The sequence below is a fragment of the Chrysemys picta genome, chromosome 3, assembly GCF_011386835.1.
Source record: "Chrysemys picta bellii isolate R12L10 chromosome 3, ASM1138683v2, whole genome shotgun sequence".
Lineage (NCBI taxonomy): Eukaryota > Metazoa > Chordata > Testudines > Emydidae > Chrysemys > Chrysemys picta.
In genome coordinates this window covers 49,625,452-49,642,534 of record NC_088793.1, presented here as the reverse complement: position 1 = coordinate 49,642,534, position 17,083 = coordinate 49,625,452, and the positions used below count along the sequence as shown (strand labels likewise).

General features: G+C 40.7%; 1 protein-coding gene across 43 annotated transcripts in view; it reads left to right on the top strand.

Moving 5' to 3' along the window:
* The window catches only part of DST (dystonin), a 439,617-nt gene that overhangs the window by 169,855 nt on the left and 252,679 nt on the right, over positions 1-17,083 (top strand). For 28 of the 43 annotated variants that reach the window (XR_010599478.1, XR_010599479.1, XM_065587885.1 and 25 more), the window contains 3 exons: positions 12,088-12,177; positions 12,726-12,824; positions 15,181-15,258. Coding sequence is in view for 41 of the 43 variants with exons in the window: in XM_065587885.1 (XP_065443957.1) it covers positions 12,088-12,177; positions 12,726-12,824; positions 15,181-15,258 (267 nt within the window). In the remaining 2 variants the exon portion in view is untranslated. The remainder of the gene's footprint in view (positions 1-12,087; positions 12,178-12,725; positions 12,825-15,180; positions 15,259-17,083) is intronic. The other 15 variants (XM_065587877.1, XM_065587853.1, XM_065587876.1 and 12 more) reach the window with 2 other exon arrangements.

The window sequence follows — 17,083 nt, the reverse complement described above, 5'->3', positions numbered from 1 at the left end:
CTGTGGTTCCCAGGATTTCCGGGTGCTGATTTTGACCTACTAACCTCTATGTAGTTTGAGTCTACCTCTCCCCCTCAAGTACCAGGGCAGTTGAAATCAACTGAGCAGCTTGCAGACTTTAAATTGAATGGGGTTGGAGAAAGCATTTTCAATTACTAGACTTTGACTCTGGAACTCACTGTCTCAACAGGTTCAACAGAACCTGAATTTGTTGATCTTTCAAGCTCTCTGCTTATAAAGGTTTGAGATATGTTAATTAGATGGATCTGAGGCTCTTCTTTCTGTAGGTGAGCTAGGGAATTGGAATAGCTGTCTTTTTGACATGGAGCCAATTGGTAAAGCTTTTGCTTTGTTTAATTATTACATTTCAGATATCATACGTGTAATAAGGCCCTAATGCGGCATGGTCCTTATACACAGTCATATATAAGTTCCATCGACTACTCATTTGCCAAATGTGATGCGTATGCTTAAGATCTTTTGCTGATTTAGGGCTTCTGAGAATATCTGATCTTATTTTATAAATCTAAATAAACGTAAGAACAAGATTTGCTAACAGCATCAATGTTGGAAATAGAACAAGAGTGTATTTACCTTAAGGCACAAAGATTTGTATGTTTTGTATGACAGGACTTTGTAAGAGAGATGCAGAATAATGGAGAAAATGCAACATAATAAGATTGGAGGCAACAATCTTAAATAGAGAGAACAACAGAAATGGAGTAGTCTGGCAGTATAGTGATCTGGAAGGGATGTAGAGGTTACTGTAAAAAGGAAAAATCTTAAGCTATCCATGCAAGAATGCTGTGATGGATTGACAAGGGGGAAGAATGTAAATCCACTGTTGCTGATGTACAAGACTTTGGGTAGGTGAGTGTAAATTGGGGCAGCTAGGCTCATACCTGACATTGTTATGAAGAAAGGTCGACGAGATTGAATTTGCAGTCATTGTAGAGGAGAATATTTTAAAGATACTTAGTAAAAGTATTTGAAATTATGGAGGGATTTTGTGAAGTGGAATGAGATTGACTGTTCATGCTGTTGAGGAGTTCAACAACAAGGGACAGAGTCATATAGCTAGGAAATTACTCTTAAATATGGAATTAAGGCAGAATGATTTTCACTCTGTTTTTTAAATACTCACTAGGGAATAGATTACCAACTCAGTCTAGAACAGACAAATAGTGGATGTGAGTTTAAAGAGACACTGTCAAAGCCACTAGGTCTAAAATTGGACTGATCAAGTTTAGCTTGCCAGCATGTAGGCATACAGAAAAAAGGTGAGCACATGTGTCCTTTGTGCTGTCTCCTTTGCCCTACCTGTTTGTCCTGTTCTTGTGAACAGATTGGAGAGCAGGATTTGTGTATATTTCAACACCTTTATTGTATGTAAGATCAGAACACAGGCAAAGAGTGGAGAAACAGCGCCATCTATACCAATGTGCACATATCACATTCACTCAGACCTGCAACGGTGGAGAAATCCAGAGTCTGGGTTTGCTGTTCTGGGAGTGCACCCAGCAGTTTAACTATGCCACAGGAAAGGTTTAGTTTAGGAATGAGTAAAAACAAAATGTAATTTTAAAAGTAATGTAAATTTGGAGCCTTTCAATCCTTACAGTATCCCTTGTAAGAGAAATGTTGATGACTGGAAAAAGGGATTCTCTCTGGCACAGCTTCAGTATGGTAATGGAAAATGGCAAGGATCTTAGATGTGCTAAAATTCTATTGGAATGTAAACTAGCTGGATAGAACAGAACTACTGTATATTGAACTGCACTTATGTATGTCACCTGGAAAAGTCTGGGCAAGCCATATAGTAGATAGGCAGCAATCAGGCCTTGTCTAGCAAACTAGTCATGCAGGAGAATGTTGGAAAGTGTGATATTCCCACAATTACATGCTGAATTTAAAGCTAGGATCCTGTTACAGCCAGCAAGCAGCTTTCTGAAAAAATCAGATAAATCATGCCTTATGTCCTGGCATGATAAGCCTTGTTTGTATAAAAGATCAATGAGATTACTTGGGTCTGAACCTTCCTTTTTTAAATCCATGTAAAATAGATTTATCTGTAGACTTGTAACTAACGTCTCTACTGCTCCTTGATTGTCAATGTTTAAGAAATATGACTCTCTGCAGTAGTGGCATTCAGTTCTTTGGCTTCTGGTCCAGTATTTAAATTACTTGGTTCCACTTTTTTAAAAATTTCCTTTGAACTTAGTGAATTCAATTTTCATAGAGGATTGCCACAGCCAATTTCATAGCATTACCAATTATTACTTGGTCTCCTTTAATATGTAAATAATTTCTAGTCTGGAGGGATGGTTTGATCTGAGTTTTCACTGGATTTCCTCACTGATCCTGAAATGATTCAGGATACTAAGTTTATTGACGATGTCAGATTGAATGATTTATCTTTCTCCCACATAAATATATCAAAGAAATGCTCTTTAATTGCTTGTTATGCTGCTGGCATCTTTGGCTTTTTGACTGCACTCTGTTGCTTGGGGCAGCAAAAGAAGGGGCACATATGTTTTTATATGTTTCTTTTTGGCTCTTTGTGATTACTTACTCTTTGGTTGGAAATAGGTTTAAGGACATACACTTTCCAGGAAGTTGTGGAATCCCAACATGATGTTAGGAGCTTTCTGCAAAGGCCACACAAGTTTCTCATCAGAGAGACTTGGCTGTTGGTGACATTTTAAATTGAATGGTGTAATTATAGTAGCCTTTATAAATGTCCATGTGAGCCTTATCTCAGAGAAGCTGTAGCTGAAAAGTGGATGACTTCAATATGCTGCCTTTAACTACCATTCTGAGTACTGCACATAGAGCCTGATCCAAATCCCATTGAAATGAATGGGAGTCTTTCCAGTGACTTAAATTTACTTGGGATTAGATCCTTAAAAATTAACTTTAAAGATATTGTAAATCTCACGGTGAGAGGGCATGATTGATCTGATCTAGCTGAAGTCATTGAACTTCAGTGGATGTAGGTTTGGTTCCAAAAATCAGTGGCAGTTAAGTGTTGACATTTTTTCCCAAACCAACCCCTTATTGTTCTAACTTCTTGAGTTCTAATCTAATTTGCCTTTGGCAAAGTGGGAAAACATTTTGAAACCATATTAACTTTGCTTCCAGATCTGTAGATAGCGGGGCTTGAAAAGAATTCCAGGTCATCTAGTCTTAAAAACCACTTCAACTACTTTTTTAGCCAGATTATTCCACTGCATAATTCAGGTTCTTTCAGGAAATGTGTTCTTATTTTAAATCTACATTTTGATTTTTAGTTTCAATTCACTGTTTTCTCCTTTAACCTATCACATTCACTCCATAAACAATGCCAAGTGTATTTGAAATATCTGTGAGACATATGACAGTACTCTGGAAAAGGTGGTTTACTTTGCAAGATTGCATTTTTTCTCTCTCAGAAAGAGCCACCTGAGTGATCATTTGGTTTACATGGCAAGCACTGAATATTTATTATATCATTATCATAAATTAATGTTCCAGCTAGATTCAAATTGCCTGTGGGTTTGCATAGATAATTTAAATCAAACCACTCTTCACATTAAAAAATGCAAATACATACCAGATTTCAGCCTACTGTTTTATAACAACTGGGTTTTGATGTAATTACTGTGTCATGTACATTCTTTATGTATCAAGTACAAGGATAAGCTACAGAATACAAGCTAGAACTATTCACCTATTTATTTTCAGCAGTTTTGGGAATTGTATTTGTCTGTCCTCTCCTGGTGACTCAGTTCATGATGTGTGCTTTGCATGCTTTAGTTGTGATTGAAATAAATTTTATTTGCATCTTGCAAAGTGCTCTTCTTCTTTCCCTTAGCTGTGGTCTAATACATACTTTAGGATTGCCACCTCCTGGTAAAAGAATAATATGGTTTCAGTTCTTACCTCTGATCATCTGTTCGCGACAGTGGCACCGGAGAAGGAAGCGCTCTGTGTCCGAGAGAGCTTTCAGCATAGCACAAGCAGACTTGTGTTGCTAAGGGCTGTAGAAGCACAGCAATTGAAACTAAAAAAGAAAGGGAAAATGAAGTACATAGATGTTAGGTGAGTTCCCTTATAGACCACACAGTATGTCTGTGGTGGAACTGAAACAAGAGCCTTCTGATGCACAGTCCCTTTTTCTAATCAGTAGTCCACACTGTCTCTTTGTACTTTGTATAGTTCTTCATTTTGAGGATGGTTGAGAAGAAGGCTCAGGCTTTGTGTAAGATGGGCACTCGTGAGACAAACCCACAAGAAATAAGAAATGAAAGAAGAAATAGGAGACAGTAAAAGATAACTAGGATTGTGTTGAGGGAGAGAGTCTGGAATAATAACCGCCCCCCGCCCCCACAAATCCACAGATATTCTCTATTAAGTGAAAAAGAGCAAGCAGTTGAGGTGAAGAAATTAACATCAGTATGTTCTGGTCCCACTATTAGCCCACTTATAAACTGGGCAGCCCTGTGACTCTCCAGAGTAGCGCTGAAGGGAGTGTGTGTATGATATGCTGGTGCCCCTAACTTTTTATGTTCCTTTCCTCTCCTCCCAGCTTGCTCCATTCCTCTTGGCTGTCAGTACTGCACAATGGATCTGCTCTGTTCTGGAGCTCTGTTTGCACACTGGAAGAGGGTGTATTTACTTGTGGGACAATTCTCTTCAGGAGTGCAGCTACATCTTCCCCTGAAATTATCTGCCTTTGCCACAAACAGTTTAGGAAATAAGAATCAGCCTTTTCCAACTACCATGGTATCTTGAAAGGAAAATAAAACTCAAAGCTCATGTATTGATTTATTTTAAAATAAAAAGTATTGCACATGTACAGCACAGCATAGCACTCCCCAAACGCCTTGAAAATCCTCTAGGCTCAGGAGACCCTGTCACGTATTTGTCCCTGACCTACACTGTTGGTGTCAGACAGACACAACAATATCATTTATTTTGAGAGTGATAGTGATAGAACAGCTGAGAGAGGTTGCTGCATGTTCTTTAAATAAATGAGCTTACTGACTGGTAGACCCCAGCTCGGTTTGATCTTGGTGAGAAAATGAAATAATTTAATGCTTGATCTTGAAATTCAGTTGTTTAGAACAGGGGTTCTCAAACTTCATTGCACCATGACCCTCTTCTGACAACAAAAATTACTTAATGATCCCAGGAGGGAGGACCAAAGCCTGAGCCCACCCAAGCCCCACTGCCCCGGCTGGGGGGAGGGTGGTGGTGGTGGTGGTGGGCAAAAACCCGAGCCCCACCGCTCTGGGCAGGAGGGGCCAAAGATGATGAAGATGTTCCTCTCTTCAGACAATTGCAGTATTGGTTTTTTATATTGTTCATGGTAGAAAACCCAGATACGCAGAGGTACACTGAGCTGAACATAGTTAAAAAATCTAGATGGCTAGATTCTGGCTATTCTGAAACTGGTCAGCGTATTGAGTCCAGAAATCACGAAGTCCCACTTCACTGAATTTTGCCTTCAAGGTATCTGAGCTCTGGAGCCTTACAATTTCTAATTGAAAAGCATCTTCATAAATTGAATCAAGAATGTTCTTTGCTTCAGAAGGGCAAGGTCCATCAGCATAGACAACAAATGGCTCATGAACAAATAAAAGCAAATCCTTTGGAATTTTAAAATTTTTGATCAAATTGTTTAGGAATTCTTGCAGCATTTTCATCGAGGTTTCATCTGTAGCAGCAACACACAATGTTGGAAAGTGCAACATCTTTCCTGTTAAGACTGCCTGAAAGATTTTCAAGATTCCTCTGAAAGGTGCACAGTTTTTCAGACAGATCCCCAACACTGCTTTCACGGCCTTGGAGCTGCAAGTTGAGGAAATTCAAGTGACCAATAATATTACACAGAAAAGCTAGTTGTGACATAGAGGGGATATCATTCATAAATTCCAGGAACTCGCAAGCTTTATTGGTCATGTGGTTTCAAAGAAGTCCTATTATTTCTTTTTGAAGGGCACAAAATCTCTCTAGCATGCACCCCTTACTTAACCAGTGAACATTGTTGTGCTGCAACAGGTCACTGTATTTGGCTGAAATGTCTTGTAAAAGAGCTTTTAAAAAACGATGTTGCAAGCTAGAAGTTGAACGTATGTAGTTCACTAATCTCATCACAATATCCATTGTTTTTTTTCAAGTCCCCAGACAATTTGCCACGCAAAACAGTCTGGTGAATTATGCAGTGAAATGTGTTTAATGAAGGGTGTATCACTGCCAAAATTAAAAAAAAGCCCTTCTCTTTCCCTGTCATGGAGGGAAGCAAGTTTGTAACAAGTAAGTTTACTTTCTGCAGATCTAAATAATTTTTTTCAAAAAGGCCTTTTACCTTTGCAAAAATGCTCTCTCCTGTGGTGTAGGTTTCTAATCATATTAAGCACAAAAATTCTTCCTTGAAAATTTCAGCATCATAAAATCTAAGAAATAGCAAAAGCTAGGTAGTGTCACTTACGTCACTTGATTCGTCCACTGCAAGAGACATGTATTTAGAGTTTTTTAAATCGGAAAGCAGTGCTGACAGACAGTCCTCGTAAATTACCTCCAATCTTCCCACTGCCCTGGAATCAGGCAGAGGAACTTGTTTCACATGGTTCACAGTATCATCTTCTTTTTTATCTCTAGGAAAAAGCTCCTTCAGCATTTCCCACATGCACTGCTTCACAAGTTTGGCATCCAGGAAAGGCTTTTTCTTTTTAGCTAGTACCCACATTATTCGAAGAGAAGCATCTGTTGCTTTTTCCTGCACAGTTGCTGATGTTGTGAGAATGACATTTGAAGTGTGATGCAAAACGTGACAAAATTCAAAATTGAAAATCTGAAGTCTTTGTAACACTGTCAAGAGGATGGGCTGCGTTGAAGTTACTGTGCTTTGATTCAAAGTGCTGCCTCATGTTGACGACCTTACAGATGGATACAGTGGTTTGGCATATTAGCCACAAGGTCTTGCATTTATGAGGTGTCATAATAAAAAGAAAATCCTCTGTCCAGTTTGGGTTAAAAGCTTATTTTTTTCCTGTCGATTTTGCAGCGCTTACTCCCACTCACATTCATTTTTTGCTTCATTTCCATCACCAATGAAAAAACGGGTGGCATGTTCGCTCAGTCGTAGCCAGTGCTATTGTGAGAACTTAAGATCCAGTAAGTTCCTTACTAAGGAAGTCATAGGTAAGGCTAAGATTTTGTCATGGCTGTTTGCAGTAAAAGTCATGGACAGGTCATGGGCAATAAAGAAAAATTCACAGAAGCCGGTGACAATCCAGGAAGGTTTTGGAAAGTGTAGGGGACAATTTCCTGGTGCAAGTGTTGGAGGAACCAACTAGGGGTAGAGCTCTTCTTGGCCTGCTGCTCACAAACTGGGAAGAATTAGTAGGGGAAGCAAAAGTGGATGGGAACCTGGGAGGCAGTGACCATGAGATGGTCGAGTTCAGGATCCTGACACAAGGAAGAAAGGAGAGCAGCAGTATACAAACCCCGTACTTAAGAAAAGCAGACTTTGACTCCCTCAGGGAACTGATGAGCAGGATCCCCTGGGATAATAACATGAGGGGGAAAGGAGTCCAGGAGAGCTGGCTGTATTTTAAAGAATCCTTATTGTGGTTACAGGAACAAACCATCCCAATGTGTAGAAAGAATAGTAAATATGGCAGGCGACCAGCTAGGCTTAACAGTGAAATCCTTGCTGATCTTAAACTCAAAAAAGAAGCTTCCAAGAACTGGAAGATTGGACACATGACCAGGGAGGAGTATAAAAATATTGGTCAGGCATGCAGGAGTGAAATCAGGAAGGCCAAATCACACTTGGAGTTGCAGCTAGTAAGAGATGTTAAGAGTAACAAGAAGGGTTTCTTCAGGTATGTTAGCAACAAGAAGAAAGTCAAGGAAAGTGTGGGCCCCTTACTGGATGAGGAAGGCAACCTAGTGACAGAGGATGTGGAAAAAGCTAATGTACTCAATGCTTTTTTTGCCTCTGTCTTCACGAACAAGGTCAGCTCCCAGACTGCTGCACTGGGCAGCACAGCATGGGGAGGAGGTGACCAGCCCTCTGTGGAGAAAGAAGTGGTTCGGGACTATTTAGAAAAGCTGGACAAGCACAAGTCCATGGGGCTGGATGCGCTGCATCCGAGGGTGCTAAAGGAGTTGGCGGATGTGATTAGAGAGCCATTGGCCGTTATCTTTGAAAACTCATGGCGATCGGGGGAGGTCCTGGATGACTGGAAAAAGGCTAATGTAGTACCCATCTTTAAAAAAGGGAAGGAGGAGGATCCGGAGAACTACAGGCCAATCAGCCTCACCTCAATCCCTGGAAAAATCATGGAGCAGGTCCTCAAGGAATCAATTCTGAAGCACTTAGAGGAGAGGAAAGTGATCAGGAACAGTCAGCATGGATTCACCGAGGGCAAGTCATGCCTGACTAACCTAATTACCTTCTATGACGAGATAACTGGCTCTGTGGATGAGGGGAAAGCAGTGGATGTGTTATTCCTTTACTTTAGCAAAGCTTTTGATACAGTCTTCCACAGTATTCTTGCCGGCAAGTTAAAGAAGTATGGGCTGGATGAATGGACTATAAGGTGGATAGAAAGCTGGCTAGATCGTCGGGCTCAACGGGTAGTGATCAATGGCTCCATGTCTAGTTGGCAGCCGGTATCAAGCGGAGTGCCCGAAGGGACGGTCATGGGGCCGGTTTTGTTCAATATCTTCATTAATGATCTGGAGGATGGCGTGGACTGCACTCTCAGCAAGTTTGCAGATGACACTAAACTGGGAGGAGTGGTAGATACGCTGGAGGGTAGGGATAGGATACAGAGGGACCTAGACAAATTAGAGGATTGGGCCAAAAGAAACCTGATGAGGTTCAACAAGGACAAGTGCAGAGTCCTGCACTTAGGACGGAAGAATCCTATGCACTGCTACTGACTAGGAACCGAATGGCTAGACAGCAGTTCTGCAGAAAAGGACCTAGGGGTTACAGTGGACGAGAAGCTGGATATGAATTGACAGTGTGCCCTTGTTGCCAAGAAGGCTAACGGCATTATAAGTAGGGGCATTACCAGCAGATAGAGGGACGTGATCATTCCCCTCTATTCGGCATTGGTGAGGCCTCATCTGGAGAACTGTGTCCAGTTTTGGGCCCTACACTACAAGAAGGATGTGGATAAATTGGAAAGAGTCCAGCGGAGGGCAACAAAAATGATTAGGGGGCTGGAACACATGACTTGTGAGGAGAGGCTGAGGGAACTGGGATTGTTTATTCTGCAGAAGAGAAGAATGAGGGGGGATTTGATAGCTGCTTTCAACTACCTGAAAGGGGGTTCCAAAGAGGATGGATCTAGACTGTTCTCAGTGGTACCAGATGACAGAACAAGGAGTAATGGTCTCAAGTTGCAGTGGGGGAGGTTTAGGTTGGATATTAGGAAAAACTTTTTCACTAGGAGGGTGGTGAAGCACTGGAATGGGTTACCTAGGTAGGTGGTGGAATCTCTTTCCTTAGATGTTTTTAAGGTCAGGCTTGACAAAGCCCTGGCTGCGATGATTTAGTTGGGAATTGGTCCTGCTTAGAGCAGGGGGTTGGACTAGATGACCTCCTGAGGTCCCTTCCAACCCTGATATTCTATGATTCTATCACCTGTCCCTGACTTTTACTAAAAATATCCCATCATAAAATGGGAAGGGACTGGGCAGCTGTGGGGTTGCTCGGAGCTCTGGAGTCCCCACCACCCATGGGGGCTCAGAACTTCAGGGTCCCCCCGTACCGTAGTGTTTCCCAAGGTGCATGTTGGGTGAGGGGGATGGGCAAAGATTTAGCTGCAGAAGGTGCAGAGGAATTATAAATTAAGATAGGGTTGCAGTGGGGCTGTGATTGGTTGTCATTAATGACATTTCTGGTACTTCCTGTTTGTATTTGGTCCAGATTATACCATATGAATAGCTGTTTTTTTTTTCCACAGTAGTTTGGTATTACCAAAATGGTTTCTTTTGGAATGTAACCTCCTTTTACAGTTGACAATATGTCTAACTTGATCTAATGTCCAGAAGTAGAATTATATTGCTTTTGCTGTGTGGATGTGATACATACATATTTTGGAAAACGTAAGGAGTAATTCATTATGGAAAAATCTTCCAGATGGCTTGTTCGGACTAGTTTTCAACATAAACATAAATGTGCTTCTGATGTTAGTCCCATTTAAGATTGAGAGTCTTGTAAATTGCAGTAGGAACAATGTACCTTGAACTAAAATATATTTATTTAAACCTAGCAACAAATATGTTAATCATTTGTTTCATAACATACAAATCTCTCCCATAGCCCAGACCTAGTTCCCTACTGCAAGCAGAAGAGGAATTGGATTGATTCCTGATGCTGTTCTCACGCACACAGATGTGCTGACAGTTGAGAGATCATCTCATAGATCCCACATTGGCAGAAGAATTTAGCTCCTTTGGAGGGAATAAAAGCCTAAGAAGGGACTGTCTGCCCTTTTGCATGCCACAATCAGACAGTACTCTGGAAGCTCAGAAAGCTTCCTGTAAGACAGAGGTCCACAAACTGTGGAGTGAGCCACCTAGGGGGATGCTTAGGAATGTTTGGGAGGTGCAGCGGGGCCTGGGCCGGCCCCAACGGGTGCAAGGAGTGCCAGCCAGCCACTCCCTGCCCCTAGCTCTGCTCCGGTCCTGCCTGCAGCTGTATCCCCGGCTACCAGGCCTGCACCTGGCCTTGTCCCCAGCCTCGGCGTGCCTCTGCTCCCAGCCTTGCCCCAGCCTGGGCCGTTGGCTGTAGCTCCATTCCCAGCTGAGGCGGGGGGCGGGAATGGGGTGGGGCTGGAGCCACACCTGGCAATGTGTCTGGCTGCTGGCCCTCACTGCAGCCCAGCTGTAGCTCTGCTCCCATCCCTTGCCACGGCTCCGGCCCTGCACCACTCCCGGCCCCACATCCACTCCCAGCTACGGCCCCAGTGTCGGCCCCCTATCCGCATTCCCCTGAGCCATGGCCCCGCTTTGGACTCCGAAGGGGGGTGCAGACTGGGTAAGGGGGGGGAGCGACCCTCAAAAGTTTGGCGAACACTGCTGTATGGTGTTTTAATGGGGACCCAAAATAGGCTGTAGATGAAAACCCCACAATGTCAAAAGTCTCTGCCTCTGAGAAATGAGAGCCTCTGTGTCCCAATTTAGTAGGATGGATGGCTCTCTTTTGACAAAATAATCCAAAATCAGAGTAGTTAGAAATGTTGAAAGTCCTCTCAGAACTGCTGGATCTTAAATCATGGCCAAATTCTGCCCTTCTTTACTCTTGTGCAGCACAGTTGACATTATTGTTCTTTCACGGATGTAACTGAAGCCAGAATCTGGCCTAAGGGAGTGTGTTCAGGTTAAAAGTTACGTTTTGAAGAGGTGGTAGAAGTACTGTTTGAGGAACTAGAACTCAGTGGGTTAGTTGAATATAATGGTTCATTATAGGTATGGGATGGATAGAAAAGCGAGCCTTGGGAAGATACACTGTTTAAGAGGGAAAGCTGAGAATGATGAGATACGTTCTTGTTGATTCATGAGTGATGGGTTTCTACTAGTTTTTTGCTGTATTTGGTTCAGGGGCCAAAATATGGGTTACATTTTTGCTTGGATCCAGCCAATTTGCATGGGCTGTAAATCAGGGCAGGATTTAGCTCTGTCTTTTTTTTCTGCAATTTATTCTGACTTGGGTCTGAACTGTGTCCTCCTTACATAGGCCAAAGTAGATAGGTATTTGGCCTCAGTAAACATGGTAGGGATTACATCGTGGTTACTTTGTCAATTTGTTACCTACCTTGTGGCCTTTCCACTGTTCTTCTTTTCATATTTACTAAAATATAAAAATATATGGAAAATGTGGAAGGGGGTTGAATATAAGTTTACATTGCAGCTAATTTTGTTTTTGTATTTCTCTTGGCATAGTGACTGAACAAACCAGGAGTGGCATGTTGAGATATATAAGAGTGTGTACATTACAGAAAAACTGCCAATATCATTGTAAATTCTTGGAAAGATACAGTATCTTAAATTTCATTTGTCTCTCCTTCTCTGTTTCTGCAGGTTCGCAAGCATGTGAATGATCTGTATGAAGACCTGAGGGATGGACATAACTTGATCTCCCTTTTAGAAGTCCTTTCTGGGGATACCCTGGTGAGCTTTCTTTAATCACTGTGCAGTTATTTCAGGCCATTATATACCCATTTATCCTGTTTGCTAACTCTTCAGATGTGGGCTGTTAGGATTCTCTTTGATATATCCCACACTATGCGACTGTTGATCCCAGAGGCATAAGTTATATTTCTGTTGATACATACCACACCATGAACAGTGTGGAAATATGAACTATTTTTGTTAGTCTTCTTCTATGATCATGAGACTTCTTTCTTTTTATAGATTAATGTACTAGTTCTTTATCTCCTTTCCCTTTTTTTTTTTGTTTTTTGTTTTATTTTCTTTAGCAAATGTTGGATGGTTAATATTATTTCACATTAAAGAAAACAAAGTACAAATAGCAAGGAAAAAATGTCCCTGAAATTGTCTAACACACTCCTCGGGTGTCATTTCCTTTCTTTGTGAGCATTACTTCCCTTGCTTGGTATTTGTTCTCTTCATTATGTTCTTCTGTTCATGCTCTTCTCTTCATTTGTGGTCTGTCTTGTGTCTTTGCTGTCCTATCTTCTGTCTGTTATATTCATTAGCCAAGGGAGCGAGATTTTTTGAAGACCTTACGGTTGGTGAGTTCAACAGAAGCATGCGCGTATGAACAGCATGAGGATGTGGAGGATGAGGATAAGGGGGTAGGTGCCGACCCCCATAACTATACTAACTTAGTATTTGAAGTGTGGTGACTGCTAACTTAAAAGTAACCTGTTAGTTTGGTGTTCTGCAGTAGTTCAGTGGAAAGGACAAAAGAACTCATGCTGATCAACCTGGATATACATATTCTGGGAAAGACTGATAAGATGGAGATATGGACAAAGACTTTTTTCATTCAGTTCATTTGCAAACAGTTACATGCAAAGCTTTAAGATCTCCATTTATTTTCAATCACTGCACTTACAAACGTTGTACAAATACAACAGTATGTAAGCGACAATCAAAATATTATGGAATTATGTTATTTTATATTCAGTTACACTAAGATTTCTTTTTATTTTCAATCACTGTAATTTATGTAGCAATTATGCAAATAATATAAGCAAAGGGTGAAATCTTGGTTCCATTGAATGGAGTAAAACTCCCATATACAACACGCGTACAACATAATATTATATGAAATTATGGAATTTAAATTAATTATGAAAATATTCTTTTGCGGTTTATCATCACAAAGATGGTTGATCTGATTTAACTACAGTTACTTTTCAAAGTAGATAGTGCACAGTGGTAGTTGTCATAGATATGTGTTGTGCTTCAGCTAGTAAATATATTGATTGCTTGTAGGGCTTATTTTATGGCACAGATGCTGAATACCAATTTTTTGACTTATTTATGTCATCCAGAAGGGAAATATCTACTTAAAAACTGTAAAGTGCTGAGTATTGGCTGGTCCGAAGGAAGTTGTTTCATGCCTCTGTAGAACCCGCATTGCTAGTGTTTGCTAAAGCAACTTTGTATGTTAGGGGGCCAATTTCTATCCTTGGATGCACAATGTGTCATGCTGCTGTTGTGATTTCACTGGAATTTGTGTGCTTTCATCCAAGGGCGTAATGTGTCTCAAGACACTTGTACTTTAGCTATATAATATTTCCCCTCTGTGATCTTATATTGTTACTTTTTGACAGTCTGGACTTCAGCAAACTCTCCTTGTTTTGGAAAGTAAGATGCCAATTCTGTAGTCCTTAGTCCCACTCACGGAAGTTATTCTATGATAAAGACTGCAGGGATTGATCCACACCTATCAGTAGTTTTAGAACAGATTGAAATCTTATATGGTAACTTGAAATTCCATTTTTGTGTTTTAGTCTATGCTTCTTTTCCAATTGCATTTTGTCATGTTTCCTCTTGGCAAACACGTGATATCCCGTAGGGGGGAAATAGTTCAACTAAGGAAAATCTATGACTATCTGACTGTTTCACAGAGATTGTCTGAGGAAATACTCATATTCATCACTGAGCTGTATAAGTGGTTTGTAGTATGCTTGAGCATATTACTGGGAAAGTTTGTGAAAAATCTGAAATAAGGAAGAAGGATATTAATATTTGGATATTATGATGACATAAATTTAACTACTTTCCTCTGACAGCTAAGTAAAAAATTCCTTTTCTGTGTAATTCTTCCTCTTGGTGATTTTACACTAACTGCATGCTGTTTTGCCATGTTTCCATTAACACACCATGCATAATTGTTTTATAGTTTCTTCTTTGTTGATTTGTTTTTGCTTTGGGATGAGCGGGATCCTTTAACTTTCTTCATGCCTCACTTTCATAAGTGTTCAAATAGTAGATCATGCAGTTCTGTTAGAGCAGAAGTTAATGAAACTCTGCCTGAGGAAGGAGTACACAGTTAGGCACTAAGACGGTAGTTATAGGATTTTTATTGGTAGGAAAGAATTTATTTTCATGACATGTTTCTAAATATATATATATATATTAATATATAGTTAAAACAAACACAAAATCTAAACACACATCACACCAGCATAGTAAGGTAAGTTTTCTTATCACATTATTACCAGAGTCATTAATTGGCCAGCTCAGCGGTACACATGATTATTATTTGTGATTTGGTTTAACTGAAGTGTTGTAAATCTTTTGTTATGATGCAGCATCTAGTTACTGTATTTCCCACTATGGCTTTGATCGTGCAATCTGGTTCATATGGGTAGGCCCCTGTGCCCGTGAGGAGCCCTCTTGACATCAATAACACTTGGCAGGGACACAGGCACCTACCGTAATGATCAGATTGCAGGGTCAGGGCCTTTGATTCTGCTCTCCACTAGTTGTGCAAATAAATTTCAACTGCAATGAAAACTGGCTTTCTATAAATTCATAGCTCCGTTACTTTTCCTTAAGTTTCAATTACACTTTTGTAATAGATGTTGAAACATTAGTGTTTTAAGGATTTAAAATGGAAACTTTTAAATCAGATTTTTTACCTTGTAGGAGTTTTGGTCTTTGGAAAATCTAACAACTTTCATTTTCTAATTTTAGCCCCGAGAGAAAGGTCGGATGCGTTTTCACAGACTACAGAATGTACAAATTGCACTTGACTATTTGAAAAAACGCCAGGTATGGTAATAGTTTTAATAAATAAAACTTAAGTGAAAATTGCACTTATACAGATAATAGAAACTTGATGAGGGAAGGAACAGCTATGCTATTTGTTCTTTTTTAAAATGCATACAGTAAAAATGGTTGGAAACAAGGATCTGATTTATTGTGGTGCCTGAACTGATGGTAGTGGACACTTGGTAGTAGGGGAGATATTGAGCAAAGGTGTAAAGCCACCTTTGTTCCTTCCTTGTTCTAGGGTGGGGGTAGGGTGGGGGTGGTCATCTCACTCCCAGCAAAGCAGCTGCAGATATTGCCCTAACTTACACCCAGCTTTCAATGGCCCCAAGTAGCCAGTCTGGCCAATGCTTCCTTTTCACAGGAATTCTCCCAACCTGCATTCTCTGATGCCTCCATGTCATAGGGCAGGTAATTTGTGAGAATTCCCCAGTAATCACTTATGGCGGCTTTACAGCCCTTTGGTGCTGGCAGAGCTGGCATGAAGAGCCGTGAGCTGTGAACTGGTGCTGATAAGCATTTTTTGCTGGCTTTGAACACTTGCTGGAAGAATAGAAACGTGATACAATAGCAGTACGTTTGTTTTAAATAAGAAATGCCACCTGCTGAGTCATCTAGTAACATTTGCGCAATAAGGATTCAATCCCGCACCGCTGGAGTCAATGGGAGTTTTGAAGCTAATCTCAGTGGGAATAGGATCTGCACTAAGAAAACGAATGGTCACACAAGCTGACAGTCAAAAATAGCATATTTGTGCAGCCTAGACGCTGGTGGTTTGGTAGTGCTATAGCTTATTGCTAAATGGGAGACCCTGGTTCAATAAACCCATAAGACATGCAACGCGCAACCAGGTGCATTTTTATTAAGGTGCAGCAGTCAATGGAGATTACAGGTCTCAGCATACAGTGATCTGTTATGATCTGAATATTCAGGACTCTTGAATCAAGGTAGAATATTGTATGGTGGCATCGGTGGTCTTTTCATCCTGCATGTCCATATTAAATAGGATGGTTACTGTGCAGTCTGTTCTATTTTACACAGCTTAGGTGCAGCTCTTGGGTCCTTGGCAAGTTGCCAATGTGACCCTGATTTGTGTAAGGTTTCAGTGCCCCTGCCAGAGGGACTGCCAGTCTAGAGGAAGATGATACTTGCACACAAGTGGTTATCACAGACTTCCAGGATAAGGGAACTTGGCCAGCAGTTGGGGTAGCCCCCGAGACCCTGAAATAGAAAAGGCACAGTCCTCTGGAGGCTCATTTATAAATGATATTTGGAAGACATCTTGCAGAAGATTGGCTGGGTGACTTCCTGTTGGAAATACTGTATTGTGATTTAGGTTAAATCCACCTCAAATATCCATGAGGGTTAACTTTGTGAGGGTTAACTTTGGAAAGGCAAATGAGTAAAATAAAAGCCATATGTGACTGTAGTGTACATTTTTGTCAAAACTGAACAGCTTTTATAATGTAGTAGGAGGAAAAAATTAGGATCTCTTAATTTTTTTTATAACTCTTGGATATATTGTCTCCTTGTTCCATGGGGAATGCCTACTGACAGTAATTATATCTATGTGGGCAGATCAAGAAGAAAATATGGCCTGGCACATTAAATGTTGATACAATATGTATTCTAAAGAACATACACGAATAATTATTGATTAATATAAGCATCAAGTGCATTTTATTTGGGTCATCTCTCAATTGGCAAACTAAATAGGCAAATTATTTACTGCCAAAAATTGTCAGTAACCCATTCTGAGTGACAGGTTTCAGAGTAGCAGCCGTGTTAGTCTGTATCCGCAAAAGGAACAGGAGTACTGGTGGCA